Source organism: Homarus americanus, unplaced genomic scaffold (genome assembly GCF_018991925.1).
Source record: "Homarus americanus isolate GMGI-L3 unplaced genomic scaffold, GMGI_Hamer_2.0 scaffold25467, whole genome shotgun sequence".
Classification (NCBI taxonomy): Eukaryota; Metazoa; Arthropoda; class Malacostraca; order Decapoda; family Nephropidae; genus Homarus; species Homarus americanus.
The window spans coordinates 5709812-5733019 of record NW_024732867.1 but is presented as its reverse complement, the minus strand read 5'-3'; the positions used below and the strand labels follow the sequence as shown (position 1 = coordinate 5733019).

The 23208-nt window shown below is 37.9% G+C and overlaps 1 protein-coding gene across 1 annotated transcript in view; it reads right to left on the bottom strand.

Annotated features, from left to right (window-relative positions):
• Positions 1-6928: 6928 nt before the first annotated feature.
• LOC121869147 (dipeptidyl peptidase 4-like) overlaps positions 6929-23208 on the bottom strand; it is a gene marked incomplete in the record, with an annotated part of 203566 nt that continues 187286 nt past the window's right edge. Inside the window, 2 exon segments of the mRNA XM_042370335.1 lie at positions 6929-10583; positions 17504-17721. Of these exon segments, the coding sequence (XP_042226269.1) occupies positions 10425-10583; positions 17504-17721 (377 nt within the window).

The following is a 23208-nucleotide window of genomic DNA, read 5'->3' as shown; positions in this document are numbered from 1 at the left end:
GGTTCTGTTCTTTCACCTACTCTCTTCCTTCTTTTTATCAATGATTTACTTCACACTACAACTAATTCTTTCCATTCTTACGCTGATGATTCTACTCTTCACTCTTCTTCACATTTCCCCCTTCCCCCTAATTCTCAAACTAGATGTGTTTCTAGAGCTGATATCATTACATCTATCACTGAGGATCTGTGCAGCATCTCCGAATGGGGAGGAAGAAACTTGGTTAAATTCAATAGTAATAAAACTCGGTATTTACCAATTACACTTTCCAAATTAGATGATCTCCCACCAATAACATTTCAGGACGCAATCATTCTGCTAAATTCTAAAATAGATATGCTAGGCCTCAGCATTTCATCTAATATGACATGAAGCCACACATCCTCAACTTACTAAAGCTGCCTCCCGAAAGCTGGGAATGCTGTACAGATGCCGTAGCTACTTCACTCCTGAGCAGTTGCTTCAAGTATATAAGGGATTCATTCGTTCTAGCTTGGAGTACTGCTCTCATATCTGGGGTGATTCTTCTTCTGTCAAACTGTTAGATAGGGTGGCATCAAAGGCATTTCGTCTTATTAACTCTCCTCCTTTAGTTGATAATCTTTCTTCCCTTTCTCTTCGCCGCAATGTTGCTTCACTCTCTCTGTTTTACAGGTACTTTAACGGGAAACGTTCGGTGGATTTGGCATCCTGTGTACCGTCGGCAAGGCCGTGGGCTCGTAACACTCGTCTTGCCCGCCGTGCCTACCGTTTCTCTGTGGATGTCGGTCACACTAGAATAACCCGTTACAGTACATCCTTCTTTCCTCACACAGTCAAACTGTGGAATGCTCTGCCTTCTTCTGTGTTTCCATACTCATACAATCTGTCTTACCTCAAAAAGCTGGTTTTCCGGCATCTTCGTGGTGTAGATTAATATAATCTTTTTCTTTTCTATTTTCAATTTGTTTTTACTCTTATTCTTTCGCCCCCAGGCCCCGTTGTGGGTCGATGATCTGTGCCTGGGTGGGCTATTCCTCAATAAAAAAAACACTATGATGATTGGAGGCACAAAACACATTTTTTTTGTAGTGTTAAGGCAGAGGGTGTATGTGGCTGGTGTGAGAAGTGTGACGTTGTATGGCAATGAAACATGGGCAAGCTGAATTGAGAATGGTGAGATGGATGTGTAATGTGATACTAAAAGACACGAAGCCCTATTCAGAGCTAAGACAGCGGCTGGGTATTGAAATATTGGCGAGATTTTGTGTAGAGGCAAACTGAGGTGTTTTAGGGCATATGGAAATGGTGGAGATTGGTTGGTTCGAGGAGTACAGTTGCCTTCATTTACTCATAACAGGTACAGTGGCTGACGTATTTCAAAATTTAAAGTCTTAATATAGATTACCACGAAGAAAGTCATTGGTTCCTATATGTTGCCCGTTCTCCTACCAGGTACAACTCCATCTAATGCCCGAATTTGTCTTACATTGTTCAGGTGTTGGGGCTCAAACGTCCAATTTTAAATACATAGGATGGGTATAAGGTTCCCATATTGAAACCTTAGATGAGGAGGCTGCAAGTGGATTGTCGCAACACGCAAATTCACTTCGTCAGAGGTGATGGGCTGGTTTGGAACATCCCTTCTCATCAACTTCATCTCTCACCCTTGAACAACCATGGACAAACATAAAATCTTGGAGGATTGGTAAAAACAGCCCCAAAACGTTTAGAGTGGAGGACGAAGGTCGCTAACCCTCAGATGAGAGGACGGTACTCCGATTGATTGTTGTCTGGTGGGGGGGGTGGAGGGGGCGTTATATATGGAGGCAACTGTACAGTACACGAGTCTATATGTGGAGGAGAGAAGAGCCAGGGATAGGCCAAGAATGTGAGAAAAGGCATTTTAGCTGAGAACCTGAGAAGAGAGACTGCATGAGGCCATCCAGTATAAAGAGCTGCTAGACTATGCAAATGTGAAAAAGTCACAAAACGTTGATAATAGTAATGATGATGATGATGAAAAAAAATGGATGATAGTCAGTGAAAAGGCCGTCTGTATTTGTTGACAGTGAGTAACAAGACTACCTGTATTATTGGTTCTGGTTATCCTACAATAAATTAAGAAAAACCTTGTAAGAGAAAACACAAATTCAATCATGAGAAATGAAACATGGACAAACAGCTTTAAAATTTATTAAAAAGGTTACAGTCGTGAGTAATAGTATATACAAAATATTTACAAAGATTTCAAGCCCAGGGAGTAACAAGATTGAATGAAGATGGGCAGTGAAGACCAATGTGGTCGAGGGAGCGACAAGGATGGCCAGGGGCGGCTCTATGGGATGGGCGGATAGTAATAATTGTTAATGTTATAACAATAATAATAAGGTGAAGGAGATGCAAACTTATGGAGAGAAAACAAAAGAATTGATGGTTGGAGAAGAGAGACTACATGACAAGGATGTAATTTAGGTCAAGAGAACCAGAATTAGTGGAAGGAAGAAGTGTTTGTTGAACGATGATGATGATGATGACAGTTTTGAGTTGACAGTTTTTTGAGAATTGTAATAAACAAATAAAGTACTTGTTAATACATTTTTATATACTGTATTTCACTTATTTTGCATGAAGAATTAATTTTCAATAACATTACAGCAATTATTTAAGATTTGGCTAATACCAAATATTTCCTACACATTATAATATACTGTTATAACGGCCTCACAACAGCTTGGAGTGAGGGAAGAGGGAGTCACAACAAGTCTGGATTCTAAATGAGAAATACAAACTTTTTACCTTCTGTGGATAAAGAACATCACGAGTTACTATACAACTTTCTCGCCATCAACTTTGTAGTGTACTTTGTGTAAATACCAAGTGGAATCCTCCAAACCTGTACACAAAATACTCTACTGCCTCTTAAGTTCCATTAATTTGAGGTAATGTGCAACGCTCTTTTTCAAAATTTGTGCACCTGTGTTCAAGGAAAAAATAATCTTCAAACCATTGTGTATCTGGACATAGGTTGCCCCCGTTTTTTTATGCAAACAAGCCTCTTTCTGCGTTGAAGCAGAGTGCTTAGACAAGTGTTGATCTTCTGATTCTTCACAATCAGTTACTAGTTGGTTCCCTTCACAGGATGTTAGGACATCAAAGGTGATGTTCCATCATTGGCAATATCACCCGATTAAGTGCTCATTCTAGTGTAAAGTACACAAGGACTGATGCACAAGGAAGAAACCAATCCTTCACTCTGGTTGAGAATTGACTTCATGACCATTCACCTGTGATGGGCTGCTCCACCAATGAACAACACGGTGTAAAAATAAAATAGTAAAAATAAAACTCACAGCGTGACGATGACAACTACTGGGATAACCTGAAGGCATTTTAAATTTTGTTTGAAAAATAATAAAAAAACGTATGAAATGGAATTGCAAATGAAATCGACATAGTAAGTGTACTGTATACTGTATACCTAATACATGATCATCTTCCTGAAATAAATATGACACTTTAGTGAATAAAAACCTTTTGCAACAAACAATTACATGGAAGTATGAAAGAGTGGAGTAAGACCCATCTTAGTAAAACAACTCCTTCGACACTCACTCACTTGCTGCTCATGGAAACATGAGACATTCCCTACTGTCATAAATGATAACTGATCTGAAGATAATTACTAAAAATAACAGATGAGTAACAAGAACTCTTCTAACGAGGCTGCAGCTAGTTAAGACCGTTTTTCATTGTGGTGAGAGGATCCTAGCGGGTACAGTAAATGTCATTAAACATCAAGTTGATTCACTTACAGATAAGCTATATGAATCCTTCTGAGCTTTAGCTGCTGATGCTGTAGGTTCCCTTATATTAGGTCATACAGTTGGGTGGAGGTAAGACTCCCGGGTCCAGTTGTTGATGTACCCATGGTGCCAGGACTAACACTTTGACATACTGATTGGGAGAGTGGACAGCATTACTGTATGAACAATGGTCAATTAATGTTAAATGTTTATTTTATGGTTGTATGGTATTCAAATCCTTAAAATAAACCTACTACGAGAACCTATATAGAAGCGTTACACAAGATGAATGAATGACTTGACTAACTGTGAAATTTAAATGGAGGGTATTATAAGTTAGAATGACATGGGCTATAAAAACCCTATAAAGTAAAATATCAAAGTTCAGACCCTCTCAGAAGTTGTTACTATACTGTACTTAGATAAATGATGAAATGGCTAACTCTAGTTGGTAGGAACGCTACATATGGTTACCTAGAAGATGAACGCCAACTACGGCAAGGAAAAACATCACCAACGACAAAATTCAACTGTTGTATGTGTAATATTCAACAAGGTTAACAATACGTTCAACGGGCTTCAAATAATGCAAGGTATCCATAATTCAGTGTTGATCTTCTGTATCATATAATTACTTCACCAAACTATAGTATGCAGTAAGTTCATGTTATTAAAGTTAAAATGACGGTGTGGGAACTTATATCACAAAAGGTCTAAAATAAAAATATTCTACCTTGCTTTTGGTCATTTAGTTCAACACCAACAGGTCCCTGGCAGTATCTTTCACCAGTAGATGTACAGTAGGGAGCTATATAGTACACTATATTACTGTACAGTCTATAAATATGTTGATAAAACTTTTGACACTAGACTGTTGGCACCCAAGTCCCTGGCATGGCTCCTTTAGTGTAACAAGGACTAAAATAGCTTACTTTACTTTACTTTACACTGTTCGACATTCTGATACTGTATAGTCACTAAATAAGCTAATTAACAAGGCCTACCTTGTTACAAAAATTAGTTGGTAAGTGGCCAAGTTGTTGTGGTACCGACACAATGAAAATGTTGATGGAGAGGTGTGATGTACACTGTCTGGTAAATATGATTCAGTAAAGTCAGCCACTTCCATAAAGCTCGACTATACATTAGTAGACAAGCAAATGTTGTACCATTAAAGTTAATCTAGTACAGTATAGAAATTGTATACGAATATAACTTTAAAACATTTATGCCTGACACTCATTAGGACGGCCAAGTGTGTATGGAGCTGAGTTCAAGATGCCTGTCGCTTATGGACCATAACAGTATTGAAAGAAGTGAGTAATTATTCTCTCATACCATAAACACTGCTTATCATAGGTGAAAATATAAAGATATGGTAATTAAGGACACCTGCTGGTGTTAGTGGAATACATCAAATCAGAGTCACAAATATAATCATTAACATTAATGAACTGTTAAATATATACAGTAATATAATGCCAGTACAGTGCATCATAACACTGAATTACATATACAATATGTATAAAAACCCAAACACATGTTTTAACAGTAACTTGCTTTTTACTCCAAAGCTAAACATTAAAGTGTTACTCAAATCTCGGCTGTGGTATAATGGTACAGTACTCAGAGCAGACTCAGTGAGGGTGACAGGACCACACCAAGAGCTTCTTGGTGTAGATCATCATATCAACTTCCTGGCCGCCAAGGTTATTACCTGACACTACAGTACTGTCCTTGCAGTTCTTATGACACTGTTTTTTGCATCAATCAACTGCTTTCCTCAAATTAATATACAGAACTGTACTAAACTTCATAATTACAATGAAACATTTTACAATAGTTGACATTTGATTTTCCAGGGAAAAGGTTGAAGGAGTCAAAAAGGATACAACTTCATTATTAGGCAAGAAATTTCAAGTAGTGATTGCAGTGGGCTCATGAGGAGAGTAATGGGAGAAAACAGAATAAGCAAAGTTGTGAACATTTCAAATAAAAAAAATGTACGTATGTGGTTCAATATGAAGTGGACAGAAGAGAGTATTTACTTGTGCACAGGGTGAAGTTAGTACGTTGGTCTTTGAGGAAGCTAACGCTCAGATTTACAAGAGTGGGACCTGATCACAGTGAAGGTAAAGAGGAACTTGTGAAGAACACTTGATCAAACATTGTACATAAATTTGTTTGATTCATAAAATCTGAGTAACTTCCAGTTTAGATTTTGAATTAATGCAAAACGTAAAATCCTGACTTACTTTAAATAATTTTTGTACTAAACATGCTGTGCCAGTAAGCACAACAATGAACATGGGGTGAGGAGGAACTCGGCTAAGACTGCTGAAAGTTTGCTAAAAACAGTTGAGTTAATAAAGAAGTTGGTACAAAATAAGGGAATTCTTTATTTAGTAACCAGAGGTGTGTAGTTGTCCTAAAGTCGAGGGTACGCTTGAGTATGGATTAACAAGTGTCTCATGCATGTGCTAAACAGGGATGACTGGCTAAGTACAGTCTCGTTCAAGATTCTTCGAACACGGCTGGAGACAGCTGGCAACTCGAGGCCGTTTGTTTACTACAATACGTAGTATAATATAATACGAAACAACAAAGCCCAACCATTAATTAAGCAATGGGGAACTAAGTAACCAATCACCGATCAAATTCTACATTCATTCACAATTTTTACTACATACTATAGTAAAAAAAATGGCCTTGAGTTGCCAGCTGTTCTCCAGCAGTGTTCGAAGAATCTTGAACGAGACTGTACCATATTATGTATATATATACAGTATATATATATATATATATATATATATATATATATATATATATATATATATATATATATATATATATATATATATATATATATATATATATATATATATATATATATATATATATATATATATATATATTATATATATATATATATATATATATATATATATATATATATATATATATATATATATATATATATATATATATATATATATGTATATATATATATATATATATATATATATATATATATATATATATATATATATATATATATATAATATATATATATATATATATATATATATATATATATATATATATATATATATATATATATATATATATATATAGTATACTGCATATTGTACTGTATTACATTTCTTCTGTTACATCATGCACAAGGTCTCCCTATCAATAAGATAGCAAAGGAAACTTCCAGAAGTACATAAAAGAAGGGACTGTAAATGTTAAGTCTTTCAAAACTGTTTACTGTACTTATACAGGAATTATATACCTTACAACACCTATTCGGATTTGAAAATTATGATAAATAAGCAAGATGAGTAATCAATTGTGCTAAATCAATATCTAAAGCTACAGAGTAATGTGTATATTAATAGTCACCTAACTTTACTTATGATATGATTGTCGAAGAAATATTAAATGATAAAGACCTGGAATATAAAACAAAGAGTCAAAGGGTGCAATCCTCTCAAGTCAAGAGGGTTATGTACAATACTTTCACTTACTGATATGTAGAATCATAACTTTAAGGTATTGATCAGCGTTGGTCCATATATGATGAACCAGTCATGTGGTGTACCGCCCGTCACACCAGGCAGGAAACAACAGATAATAATTATTATGCACCAACTCTAAAGGTGTCCCAATGCACAGTAAATGCTAGAAGTTGAGTTACAACATCCAGCAGTCTTCTGGTGCAACATATTTGGAGGAAACAAGAGACCTGGATGATACAGAAACTTACTCAAGGGCCAACATGGATAATAAAAACACCGTCAAGGTGCGCCTTGCCCAGTGCTGGAACTTCTCAACCATTACTGAGGTGTGTAAATATTTCATGATATCAACAACATCTAAAATAATACAGTTGTGCAGTGAAGGACTATCTTACATCACATTTAAAAAATAAAATCTGTGAAAAAGAATAGTTACTCAAAACGATAGCACATCTGAAACTATGGAATGTATATAACATTACAACCGGACACCACCAAACCAAAATATAGACGCTTTATATATCATCTGTAGGAGCTTTCTTTAATATCTCTCATATAAGGTATAACAGTTAACATATGTTGTGAGCATGTACTGTAAATCTCTAAATAACAACAAAATACATAATGCTGTATATCAGAATAAAGTTTGATATTATCTTGCTATATAAGCTTGAAAGGCTTTCAAGAAAAACACTCAATAGTTGACTGATACAGTGACCCCAGCTTGTGTGTGTTAGTGAGCTATGTGTGGGCATACACACGCCCACCATAGCACACATTCATCATCATAGACAATTGCCACAGCAGACAGTCACCATAGCAGATAGTCATCACAGTAACTGCCACAGCAAACAGTTACCACAGGGGTCAGTTGCCACAGAGCACAGCACTGGCACATTGCATAGTGTAAAATAGGGGTATGTGGGCATGAGGAAGTAGAGGCAGGCAGACACACATGACATATGAGAGGTACAGTGTATAGTGTTTAGGAAGCCATACATACAGTGCAGTCAAAGTTTAAATGATTTCTGCCCACTGAACTTAAGCCTAAATTCTTGCCTCAATTGATAATGAATGCAAACTAAGGGTATTTAATAAACCAATCAGTGTGTTTAAATTAAATATTATTAATGATATTGTTAGCCAAATTGCTTTCGAAGATGTGAATGAAGATATTGTATACAATGATGTCACGCTTGGTGGTGGAGAGGTAGTAGCTTGCCTAGAGCCACTGTATGTTTACTACTCGTCGACAGTACCTGAACTACTAATGCCTGCCTCTGTGCCATCCTAAACTGTGCATACGAGTTCCTACAGTATGCATAATATATTTTATACATATATGGTTTTCTTCTCAGTTGCAGGAAGTTTCGTGATCCTAGTGAAATAGTCAATGTTTTACATTTCCACTGAACAAATTAATTCAACTACTCAGAACTTAATTTCTTATAACCTGATAGGGGAAAAATAAGATTATCTAAAATATTACATTAACAATGTCCGCTGAAAAAGATATTTGATTGTGTAAAAGCAGCCAGTACAAAATCTTGTTGATAGAGACATGTGTCACTCTCCAAGTTTAATGACTGACTGCTCTATAGGTTTTTAAACCCATTAGAATAATTATAAATAATTTTTTAAATGTATTGTATATAAGAAATGATAGCAAGATTTTTTAAATTCATTCAGAAAAAAATATCATATGAATACCTTAATTAGTATATGTACTGATTATCCTGGCCTAGCTCCTGAGTGTGCATGATAAAGGCCATTTCTTATACTACATAGCCACGACTAATAAAAAAAATGTGATCAATTAGTAAATTGTACTGCTACAATGTGTAATAACTTTCTATAACAATTTATCCTTTACAGGGATTTTCATGTTAAATAAAGGTTATCAGGGTGACAAGAATTAATTATTTTGATGTGTCCATGAGACAGTGTGCAAGGCATCAAAAGAGCTGGATTTTGACCACTACTGTATGTTGCCTGTCCTCATGTGCCAGAAACCTTCCTTTGGGCATTCCCCATTAAAGGCAGTAAACTCATAACAGCCTTACACAAAAGGCTTTACATGAAGATAACTGGAGTGAAGCTAAAAACATTGCACCATTTGAAATTAGGACATTGTACAGTGTCTTTATATTTTTGATAACTATCTGAGAATTGTGCTGAGGTAATAATACTGGCAAAATGGAATATACTGTAATGAAAGATATTTATTGAAAATAACAAATTAATATTTTAGATGTGGTTCCTTGTGCTTCATGATAATATGTCAAACTATTCCTATTATTTAGCGACTGGGTCACTGGTGTCAGCACCCATATTATGCAAATAGTGTAAAAACAAGTACAATCATGATACAGTACAAGTACAGTATCATAAAAAAAAATCCTGAAAAGTGTATAATGTAGCTGAAGTGTTCCTGAAACACTATGTAAACTTCACCACCATAATGGCGACACTTCTCAAAAGGAGGTGACATTGTCAAGCTTGCGTGTGAATACATGATTAATGCTGGACTATGAGTATTATCTATTGATGCCCATTAATCACCTACAAAAGAGAATGAATGACATATCAATATTAAAATTAAAATTTACACATACATATATGCACAAACTGTCAATCTGCAACATTAAAAATAATTCTGGTCACTATTTTTTTCTGACTGCATTTCACAGTACAATGAGTCATCGCTGGGAGAATAAAACCACACTCATAAAGTCTGCCAAAAGAGAAACAGTTGTGTAACTCCTCCCAGCACAACGTTCTGCAACAAATTACCAATAATGTGGATAAGAAGTCTCTGCATTGTACTCCAAGTTCCACCCAAAATAACCGCACAGCATTGATGCTATTTTAATTAAAATCTCTTTCACCCATTAAAAGTTGTTGATAACATAACTGACTGACAACTTCCCGTTCAAAATGTTAAAAGTTAGTTTTAATTTACATTTGCCTTCACACCAGTCAATGTTGTCCTTGAACAAATGAAATAATTATAAAGGGGAGGTCATCTCTGTGGTGTCCAGGAGCCACTGACCATGATAACTCCGCCAACACAAACAGGCCACAGAAGGTCCTGCACCACCCAACACCTCCACATTTACAGGTAACCGATTTCCTCAATTTCCTTCTTCTTTTTCTTGATAAGGAAGAATAGCTCTTTGATGGTAGGGCGATAGCAGTCTGCAAGGAACTTGTTCATGGTATGGTAGAGATGCTCCTTCACGCCAGTCAGTCCGTGGTTCTCATCTGCATATGTCTGTATGGAAGAGTAGAGAGGTGAGCAGAGGGACAATATTACATGCCGTACTATACTGTAACTAATAAAAGGTCAACTAGATCTTTATGCCCAAACTATAAAGCAGTGAGAAGTATAGGGCCATGGGGCATATCGAGTTATAAACTATCTCCTCCTGTTACTCACTCATCTTTCATTACTTCTAGGAATCGTTGTAAGGTTATTCTTCGTAGGGCCAAGCGGAATTTTATAAAAAGAAAGACCGCTGACCTAACTAACTCTTCTTCTAGTAAATCCTTTTGGTCCTTAATCAAAAGCATCTGTAATAACTTCTGCACTCCCCCTTTTCCTCCTCTCTTCCGACCTAACTCTATAGCCAACTCTCCCCCTGATAAAGCCAATCTATTTGACACTTTATTCTCCTCTAACTGCACCTTAGACGATTCCAACTCTACCCCTCTTACTCCTATAATCTCCACTCATATGGTTGCTGGTGTGTTATCCAGGTTGGATGTGAGTAAGGCGCATGGGCCGGACGGAATACCCCCTCGTGTTATGGGGGGAGTGTGCTGAAATTCTTCCCCCCTTCTTGCTCGCCTCTTTCGCACTATGCCTCAAAACCCAAACTTTCCCTTCTTCTTGGAAGCATGCCTCGGTTCAGCCCATCCCGAAGAAAGGTGACCATTCTAACCCCTCTATCACCCCATTGCCCAATTTCATCCCTCTGTAAGATTTTCAAAACTGGTATCTGGTTTCTCTGTTTACATCTCCTAGACTAAGTACTTTACATTTGTTCACATTGAATTTCATCTGCCATTTTTCAGACCATTCAAAACAAATTTTTATGTCTTCCTGTAGTTTAGCGGAGTCCTCGTCAGATTTAATTATTCGCCCTATTTTAGTAAAATCAGCAAATTTACTTATGTTTCTGTCTACGCCGATATCTATGTCGTTTATATATATATATATATATATATATATATATATATATATATATATATATATATATATATATATATATATATATATATATATATATATATATAATAGTAATGGTCCAAGTACACCGCTAGTGACTCCAATCGGATTTGCTGCCGTTAATGCCGACTCGCTGTTTCCTGTCCTGTAACCACGCACTAATCCATTTTAGAATATCTCCTCAAATGCCACGAGCCTCCAACTTTTCTTATTAGTCTTTCGTGGGGGACTCTCTCGATGGCTTTACTAAACTCAAGATATATCACATCATAGTCGTGCCCGTCGTCCAATGATTCGAAAACAGCTGAAAAGAATGTTAATATATTAGTTAGACATGAACGCCCACTTGTGAAGCCATGCTGGGAATCAATGGTCAACTTGTGCTTCTCCAGGTGATTTCGAATAGAGTTTGAAATTATTGCTTCCAGTAATTTGCCTGCAATTGATGTTAAACTGATTGGACGGTAGTTAGAGGATAGTGAACTAACCCCCCATCTTGAAAATCGGTATTACATTCACTATCCTCCAGGATTCTGGTACTACACCCATTTTTAAGGACATGTTAAACAAATTTGCTATGGGCATACTAAGCTCTTCCTTACATTCCTTTAATACTCTGGCAAATATCTCATCAGGACCTGGTGACGTATTAGGCTTTAGTTTGTCTATTTGCTTACTGACATCGTTACTAGTCACTACTCTCTCGCTTAATCTATTTTCTTCACTATCTCTGTATATCGTCGGCGGTGCCTCGGATATCACGTTCAAATTTTCGGTGGTGAAAACTGTTGAAAAATATCTAATCAGATTATTGCTCGTTTCAGTTTGATACATTTGAAAGAATCCCTTGGGATTTGACATCGCTTCCCTTGCTACCTTCAGTTCATTATTCCTCTTTGCTTTTCTTATCTCGGTCTTAATCCGACCGGCCAATACTGTACTTTAAAATAATCTCGGAGGTAAACTTCACAACGATTTATTCTCCTACCTATAGCCTTCCTTTGTCCAATAATATTCTTTAAATAATTATTTATCCATTTCGGGTCATTGTTGTTTAATCTGAGTTTTCTGTGTGGTATTGTTCTGCCTGTGTGCATTAAGTAACTTATTATTTAAATTGTTGTGGAACTCGTCAACCTCAGATCTCGTGATCAGGTCATCCTCAACCGTCATATTTTGTCAGGTCTCCAGGTAAAGGGAGATCGCCCTCTGTGGGTACATTGTGTGGGGGTCACCTCACGTGAGGTCATGTAATTCACCCACAAACGAGATACCCCTTCTCACAGCTGGTTTTTCGGCCAATCAAAGTTTGCCCTACTGAAATCTGGGACTTTAATGAAATTTTTCTTGCGAACTCCAGCAGTTTTGGCTGGGACTCGGTTAAAGTGGTTGATTGATTGGCCGAAACGATATCCCCTGGCACTAGGTTGAGACAATTACCATTATTTGAGCATGATTGACTATTTTTTCACCCCTCACAATGGCGAGTAAGTCGACTGAAAAAAATACATCACGGAAGTGAAAAATTGAGGACGAAAACAGAGTTTCAAGAAATATGGGCCTATAACGATTTCTTTGTGGAAAACAGTGCAAAGAAAATATTTTTTTATGTCAAAGTTGTGTGGTCGTTTGTAAGATGTATAATTTGCGAAGTCATTGTTTATCCAAGCACAGAGTATACGAAGACATCACATGTGAACTGAGAAAACAGAAAATAAATTCTTTGATGCAAGGTGTTGACCTGCAGAAAAGCAGTGAAGAAGTTTTAAAACATCAGTTTGAATCGCATGGCAGTGCAATGCACAATTCGTGATTTATCAAGTGACATAGTAGACCAGCTGAAAGAGAAAGGTAATAACTTTGTGTACTTTTCTGTAGCTGCTGACGAAGCGACTGATGTAACATCTACAGCTCAGTTATTAGTTTTCGTACGTGGTGTAACAGACGACTTCACTGTTCATGAAGAACTTGTTGATCTCAGTTCTCCGAAGGTGCAAACTAAAGGGAGTGACTTGCTAAGTGGACTTCTGGAGCAAATTAGCAGTATTGAGTTTAATATAGACAACTTAGTTGGCTAAACAACTAATGGGGCTCCTTCGATGATTGGTACGTACAATGGTATGGTGCCACTGTCGATCAAACACCTGGAACAGCGCAAAAATGAACTGATACAGTTTCACTGCATAATACATCAACAGAATATGTGTGGGGTCCGACTAATTACCCAAATATAGCCGGAATGAAGTCAAATAATGGTCCTAGATGAATAAATCGGACTGCCAATCACTTCTCGACTAGTATTTGGTGTCACAAAGTCACAAAAAATTGGTAAACTTAATTTAATCTGAGTTAATAGATCGAGTGCATGTACCTAACCTAACCTAACCTAACCTCGACTAGTATTTGGTGTCACGAAGTCACAAAAAATTGGTAAACTTAATTTAATCTGAGTTAATAGATCGAGTGCATGCATGTAACCTAACCTAACCTAACAACACAACTCAGATTAAATTAAGTTTACCAATTTTTACTTTATGACACCAAATAATAATCGAGAATTGATTCACAGCCCGAATTACGGTACGACCATCATTTGACTTCATTGCGGCTACATTTGGGTACTTTTGGGTAATTCCTCGCTCCCTCAGTACAAGCACGCGATCTATTAACTCAGATTAAAGCAAGTTTTCCAATTTTTTGTGACTTTCTGACACCAAATACTAGTCGAGAAGTGATTGGCAGTCCGATTTATTCAACTAGGACCATTATTTGACTTCATTGCGGCTATATTTGGCTACATTTGGGTAATTAGTCGGACCGTCTGCTACGCCTCAGGTGGGAGAGGTAGCGTTCTCCCTCCTCATAGCAGTGCTACATGGCCTCTGATACCTAGCGCGGCGGATTAATTTCCATTTTCCCTGTAATAGGACAGGCGAAGGCGACACAGATATCGTAGCAAGCGTTAAAGAAAATGTGAATATTATCGGGTATTATTATGAGTGTGGTGTGAACATGGTTTATGTGAGGTTCTGTTCTGGTGACTGGTTGCCCAAGGCATGAATGAATAAATATTAGCTCACAGTCTTGCTAGGCACACAATTCCTCTAACCCACTTCCACTCCTACCCTCTTCACCCTTCCTCCTCTCACGCCGGCCCCAGGTCCCCCACTTCACGTCACGAGTGAATGCTTCAGACGCAAGTTCATACTCCCATGGTTCAACACTCTTGGAAACGAGGATTGACAACGCTGATTGTAGCAAGTGAAAGTGTGGGAGGCTGTACATCGCAGGGTGCTAGAGAGTTGTGTAACGAGCTTGCTGAGCCCCTGAAGATCCTGTTCTGTACTGTAGATGCCTGGATGAGCAAAAGGTCCCCAGTGATTGAAAAATGGCTTATGTGAGTCTTATATTCAAGAAGGGCGATCATCACTCCACGAATAATTATAGACCAGCGAGCCTGACCAGCACAGAGTGTAAAGTACTAGAGAGCAATAAAAGAGATGCCATGATGGAACATCTACTACGAAATAACCTTGTTAAGGACTTCCAACGCGGTTTTATGCTCCTGTTTAACATAATTACTCAAGGTACGGGATATATGAACCCAAATTCTGGAACAGGGCGGCAATATCGACAAAATATACCTAGATTTTGCCAGCGCACCCCATGAAAGGCTGAGAATTTAACTGGAAAGGTACGGGACTCGGGGAAGTGTCCTAGTATGGATCAGAGACTTTCTTTATGATCGCAAGCAGTGTGTGGTGATTATTGGTACGAAATCGCCATGTGTACCCGTGACATGCGGGGTACCACAGGGCAGTGTATTGGGCCCATTGTTGTTTGTTTCATAAATGACATGCCGGAAGCCACACACTCTATACAAATGTTTGCAGATGATGCCAAATTATTCGGGGAATTAAGAACCAAACAGACTGTGAAGAGCTACAGAAATATCTCTGCCAGCTTCAAGAATGGTCGAAGAAATGGCTGCTAAGATTCATTGTCACAAAGTGTAAGAGGATGCACCTTTTTTTTTTCTACGGGATTAGCCCACCCAAGCACAGGTCATTGACCTACATCAGGGCCTGGGGGGCGAAATGTAATTATAATAATAACAACAACAATAATAATAATGAGTTCATAGTAAATAAAATTTATAATAAATACAAAATTAAAAATAAAATAATAATAATAACACTAATAATAATAATAATAATAATAATAATAATAATAATAATAATAATAATAATAATAAAGAAGTAAAAAAATTAAAAAAGATCAATAGTGAGAAACGATATATGTATGTTGTGTTGTCAAAGTAAGAGAAACAATTGAGACCCTGCAATTGTGTGTAAATGTCGCACCAACAGTAAGGAGGCGTATTCTCCCGTGGAAGAAACTGCATTAATAAACTAGACCGAATACGAAAAGGACCTAGGTGTGTATATTGACAATGAACTGAAGTTCTCGGGCCAGTGTGAGAAGAAGCTGAATCATGCAACTAAACAAATAGGTCTTATAAGGTCGTTCAGATATCTAAACCGTCCCTCGTAACGATCTTCAAGAATGAGGTGCTTCCCTGTCTGGAGTACTGTCACCCGGCTGGTTCCCGAGATATGCTAAAGACTGGTGCCTGCACTTCGGCACCTCAGTTATCCAGAGAGACTAGAGGGCTTGCAACTGCCTAGCTTATACTACAGACGGGCAAGGGCCGACTTTAATCGAGGTGTATCAACATCTCAAAGGGCACTACTCAGTCGAGTGTCCATACCAGGAGCAGGTGGACGCCCGCCCCACAAGGGGTCACAGCTCAAGGTTGAAGAAGCCACAAGTCCAGAAAACTGTGAGGGCAAACTTTTTCGGAGAGAAAATTGTGAACTCTTGGAACAACCTGCCATAGAGAGTTGTGATGGCACCAAGTGTGAGCTCTTTCAAGACCAGACATGACCAACACTGGAGCAGGTTCAAATACATTCAGGAGCCAGTACATACCCAGTACTTACCAACAGTGAGTAACAGAGTCGTGACCGACCCACAAGCGGCTAACAAGCCGATCAGTGCGAAGAGGATAAAAGTAAAAATATAGTATACTGTACACAGCTATAAGTAATTACCTTTTACAGTTGGTAGTGGACTAAACTAATAATACAGTGTACATACTTGTGACAAGAATAATATACTGTATATATGTAAAGGTAATGTAGTGACAGAATATGAATTTTCACAAGAAATGCAACATTTTGATCATAATTGGTGTTTCACGAGTTCAGTAAACAGTTAACGTACAGTAATCAGCTACCATAACTCAATAGATCGAGCTGAAATTTTGTACTGTATAGCTATTTGTTATACAGTAATTAATGACATTCCCATATCACTGAGTACTGTATTATACCAAACATTAATAATTACATCCTTGTGGTTATCAGCATATACTTGAATCATGCGCACCTACAGTGATTTACTTGCATATAATGATGTGTGTATATATATATATATATATATATATATATATATATATATATATATATATATATACTAATTACCATAAAAGACACACCACCTACACTAGGACTCAAACCACGATCTTATGTGTGGCTTAGTGGTCTAGAGGTAACGTTTCTCAGTCACATAAGATCGTGGGTTTAGTCTGATTAAGTAATTGTTTAGGTGTAATATATTATATATATATATATATATATATATATATATATATATATATATATATATATATATATATATATATATATATATATATATATATATTTACTTATATAATGCACATCTGATACAACTTTTAACAAAATACGTAAACTAGTTTTATCCACTAAGCTTCTCTTTTCTCACTATGAAACAGAGGGCAGACTCAACAACAGTCACAGTATTACAGGGCACTGTACTTAATGGTAATTAATGCTCTAATAAAAGTGTTCTGTCTATGAAGAAAAAACAGTAGTTATTACCATCTGCTGGAAGAGAACTCCCTCATCCACCAGAGCCTTGGCCAGCATCATGGAGTGATGGTAGTGAACGTTGTCATCTGCTGTACCGTGAATCAGCAGAAACATCTTGTCCTTCAGGTTGCCAGCTACCTTGGTGGCATCGGCAGCTTCGTAACCCTTGTAGTTGCTACCTGGGTACACGTGTGGGGAGCCCATGTATCTCTCCGTGTACACAGAGTCTGGAGAAGTAGGCAAGACATGACTTACATGGCCAAGACTGTTTGTAAAAATGGTACGATCTATGTATAGGTAACCAGTAGAAAATAGAACCATGTACTGTGCGGGGACAAACTTTCATAACAATTTGTATCTTCAATGGGGAACAATTCTCAGCTTAAGGCGGTGTTCAACAAGGTGCTACATAGGGGAGGTATCACCACTATCTTCAAGGAGCACTTTCAGCTTAGGCGGTGTTCAACAAGGTGCTACTTAGGGAGGTATCACCACTATCTTCGGGAACACTTCTCAGCTGGGCGGTGTAACAAGGTTCTACACCGGGAGTATCACCACTATCTTCAGGGGAACAATTCTCAGCTTAAGGCGGTGTTCAACAAGGTGCTACATAGGGAGGTATCACCACTATCTTCAGGGGCAATTTCAGCTAAGGCGGTGTTCAACAAGGTGCTACATGATATCACCACTATCTTCAAGAACATTCTCAGCTTGGTGTTCAGAAGGCTACATAGGAGGTATCACCACTATCTTCAGGGAACAATTCTCAGCTTAAGGCGGTGTTCAACAAGGTGCTACATAGAGGTATCACCACTATCTTCAGGGGGAAATTATCAGCTTAAGGCGGTGAACAACAGGTGCTACACCGGTATCACCACCCTATCTTCAGGGGAACAATTATCAGCAAGGCGGTGATCGCAAGGTGCTACACGGGGAGGTATCACCACTATCTTCAGGGGAACAATTATCAGCTTAAGGCGGTGTTCAACAAGGTGCTACACCGGGGAGGTATCACCACTATCTTCAGGGGGAACAATTATCAGCTTAGGCGGTGTTCAACAAGGTGCTACACCGGGGAGTATCACCACTATCTTCAGGGAACAATTATCAGCTTAAGGCGGTGTTCAACAAGGTGCTACACCGGGGAGGTATCACCACTATCTTCAGGGGGAACAATTATCAGCTTAAGGCGGTGTTCAACAAGGTGCTACACCGGGAGGTATCACCACTATCTTCAGGGGAACAATTATCAGCTTAAGGCGGTGTTCAACAAGGTGCTACACCGGGGAGGTATCACCACTATCTTCAGGGAACAATTATCAGCTTAAGGCGGTGTTCAACAGGGTGCTACACCGGGGTATCACCTATCTTCAGGGGCAATTATCAGCAAGGCGGTGTTCAACAAGGTGCTACACCGAGTATCACCACTATCTTCAGGAACAATTATCAGCTTAAGGCGGTATTCAACAGGTGCTACAGGAGGTATCACCACTATCTTCAGGGGAAATTATCAGCTTAAGGCGGTGTTCAACAAGGTGCTACACCGGGAGGTATCACCACTATCTTCGGGGAACAATTCTCAGCTTAAGGCATTGTTCAACAGGGGAGGTCGCACCACTATCAATCGTAGGGGAATTTCTAATGATGTAAATTATTTTTATGAAGAAAGTGAAGGAAAGTGCATAAATATAATGTTTATTACCTAAATAACCGGAAAATCAACGTTTAGCGCAAAATGGTGGACATAGTGATCTGCTGAGCGGGGAAAATGTGACCCGCCTGGGTGTCAGCCGCCAGATAAAAATCATATATAATTACTTAAGAACAAATGTTGTAGAGGAGTGATTTAAATGTTGTTAGATTCAGATTTCATTAAATTTCTACCTATGGTGTTAATTTCCTGTTTGATGATTGATTCATGGCTGCACATACATAAACTTTTATCCTTTCTACAGGATCTAGTAGCAACAAGGATTGGAACAAAAGTATTATCTGTCAGCTAGAGAGAGAGGCCGAGGAAGTCTAATGTCCTTTGATATAAGTAACTGTAATGAAGAGAATTACTACTTCAGAGTTCCTGGAAGGTCCAACTGCACTCAACAGTTGGGAAATATATTACATTTTGGATTTGAAGGTACAGTTGAATTTATCATTGCACATAAGGCGAGGTTACACAATCGCAGGTATAAATGACTTCCACCAGAATGGAAGTGAACTAACACGTCACTAAAAATGAAATGACACTGGCAATTGTAAGTTGTAAGGCATTTGAATTACGGCAATGCACATATAACCGATAATTTGTTAATCGAATTGAATTTAAAAGGAAATTGAATGAAATTCCATAGTTCAATTTAGATATTGTGCATTGGAATGTACGAGGTAACATGGTGGTGTAGCCAGTGATTTTCCAGGCCCATGTGTTGACACCGCCCAGGACAGGTAAATGTTCCACACAATTCCCACTAACTGGTGTTTAGGTTTGTTGTCAAATTACTTAGGGTTATGCAGTATTTTTACCTGCCAGCCTAACACTGTACCAGTGCGCATAATAGATTACATGGTGACTCCATTTTCTTTACAGTAGTGTAATTAACAGCACTTTGTTTTGGTGTTAGTACACTGCCTGTAAAAAATAAATCCTATATATAATCGATAAACTAACCAGTAAAACTACTAAATATTGACAATAATTATTGCTGGAGCGACCAATCGAACACATAGACCTGGAAAAATGGCTACCATCGTACATTCAATGCGCAATGTCAAATTGAACTTTATGAAATTTCATTCAATTTCACAGAAATTCAATTCATTAACAGAATTATCGATTGCCATTGCCATAATTCAAATGCTGTTTCACAATTGCCAGTGTCGTGCATTTTAGTGACGATGCTGACAAATTCAAAGAGTGCAGTTGAACGGCAGATGGCAGGAAGAGATGAACTGTTTTGAAATCACTCCTCTACAACATTGTTCTTAATGTTATATATGATTTTTATCTGACGTATTACAGGCAGTCACATTTTCCCCGCTCGGCAGATGCTATGTCCCTGCGCTAAATGATTTTCGGTTATTTAAACATTATGTTATGCACTTTCCTTCACTTTCTTCATAAAATAATTAGAAATTGATGATGGTGATGTTCCCTGAAAGTGATGTAGTGTTGATGCAGTGTAGCACCTGGTGTTCTAGTGTGATAACCTTGTTCATATGCTTGTGTTCCCTAATGATACCTCCCGGTAACTGCTGTTGAACACCTGTAAACTGATATTCTAGTGTAGTGATGGTGTTCCCTGAGTGGTGATGCCTCTATGTAGCAGCGAACACCTTAAACTGAGTGTTTGTGATACCTCCCAGTGTGGGGCTGTTGAGCTGCCGCCTTAACAGTGTTCCCCAGATAGTGGTGATGCCTCCCTAAATAACACCTTGTTAATTACCTGCTTTTAGTGTTCATGAATAGTCAGCACCTTCGATGAACATGAAGGCTAGATCATGCAGTGTGCATGAAGTCATCTGCCTACTCCAGACTCTGTGTGCAGGCTCCCCCACAAAGGTGGCTGATTCTGTGCAGCTGGCCCAGGCTCCAGCAAACGTGATACAGCAGAATGCAGTGCCCACTGCTCTGTGAGCTGTGTGGGGCTGCCCTCTGTTTCATAGTGAAAAGAAACTTAGTAGATAAAACTAATTTTACATTTTGTTAAAGATATCAGGCATGCGTATAAATATAAATATGCTATATAAATATATATATATATATGTATATATATATATATATATATATATATATATATATATATATATATATATATATATATATATATATATTTCATTATACAAAAAGCACAAACTTCTACATATAATCAACCTCACACAGGACTCAAACCCACGATCTTGTGTGACCGAGGGAACGTGCCTCCTGGGCCACTAAGTCACATAGATCGTGGGTTTAATCCTATTGATTATTACTATGTGAGATTGTGCTATAATTTAATGCTATATATATATATATATATATATATATATATATATATATATATATATATATATATATATATATATACATCATTATATGCAAGTAATGTAGTGCGCATGATCAGCTGACAACCTGAGACAGTGTAATGTTGAAATACAGTACTCGTGATATGAAATGTCGTGATACATATAACAAATATTATGCAGTCTAGGCAGCTCGATCTGATTATGACCAGCTGTGCGTTAACTGTTTGCTAACGTGAAACGCAATTACGATCCAGAATGTTGCATTTCTTCAATGAAATTTTCATTACAACATATATTCTTGTCTGTAGTTGGTCACCAACTGTGAAATTACTTATAGCTGTACCAATATGCTATTTACTTGTTAACCGCTGTGTTGAACCTGAAAAGCTTTCCTTTCTATGGCAGGTATTCAAGTTCTGTTTCTGACGCTGTGGACGGCGTCTGTTGATACGCATTAAAGATAAACCGCGCCGTCTGTATAAGCTGAGCAGTGCAACCCTCTGGTCTGGACTGGTGCCAGTGCAGGCACCAGATCGTTACGGACATTTAGATATCTGAACATTATATAAGACCTGTTTGGTTACGTGATTCAGCTTCTTCGTAGTTGTGTGCAGTTTCTTCGTCACTGAGACATGTTGGTGCAGTGCAGAGATGTTTCTCTTGCTGACACAACATGTAATTTTTGCTTCTTTGTGTGTGTGTGTGTGTGTGTGTGTGTGTGTGTGTGTGTGTGTGTTGTTAATTTTATTTTAATTTGTTATTATAGAGTAACTATTAACTTATTGTGTGTGATTATTATTATTATTAATGCTGTGTGCGCCCCATTTGATGGAATCTGAGAATCAATGAAAAAGAGGTGCATCTCTTACACTGTGTCTTAGCACCCATTTCGACGTTGGCTGGCTCTATTTGTGTAATTTGAATGAAACATTTGTATGAGCAGCCTGCGATCATGAAAGTCTTGATCTCGGCCTTTCATGGTGCTGGCAAAAATGGGCTGTCGTGTTCAGGGCCCAGGATGCATGATGTTAAACAGGAAGCATAAATACACGTTGAAAGATCATAACAGGTATTTCAGTGAATGTTCCATCATGTATCTGTGCTCTCTAGTACTTGCACTCTGTGCTGGTCAGGCTGTGTGGGTGATGATCCAGGAACTCAGCAAGCTAATCGTCGATTTCAAGTGTTGAACCATGAGATGTGAACTTTAGTCTGGCATTCACTCATGGGCAGTGAAGGACAGGTCCCAGGCAGAACTGAGAAGAGGTGAAGAGTGAGTGGAAATTGTTTATTCATTCATCTTGAACCAATCTGAAACACATAAACCCATGTTCACCACATACCCGATAACATTTTTCTTTTCCGCGCTAGATATCAGGGCCGTAGCTGCTATGAACACTCTACGAACGTGACATTGATCGACTAATTATCCAAATGTGGCCAAATATAACCGCAATGAAGTCAAATAATGGTCTAGATGAATAAATCGGACTGTCAATCACTTCTCTCGACTAGTATTTGGTGATAAGAGAGTCACAAAAATTGGTAGGCCCAATTTAATCTGAGTTGTATTTGTGTTGGGATAGGTGGAAATACATACGCAAATAGTCGGGTAGGCAAATTGATTAGTACATGCTCAGATTAAGTAAAGTTTACCAATTGTTAGTACATTTGGGACTATTGATGTGAGTGAAATTTTGAAACAATGTCGC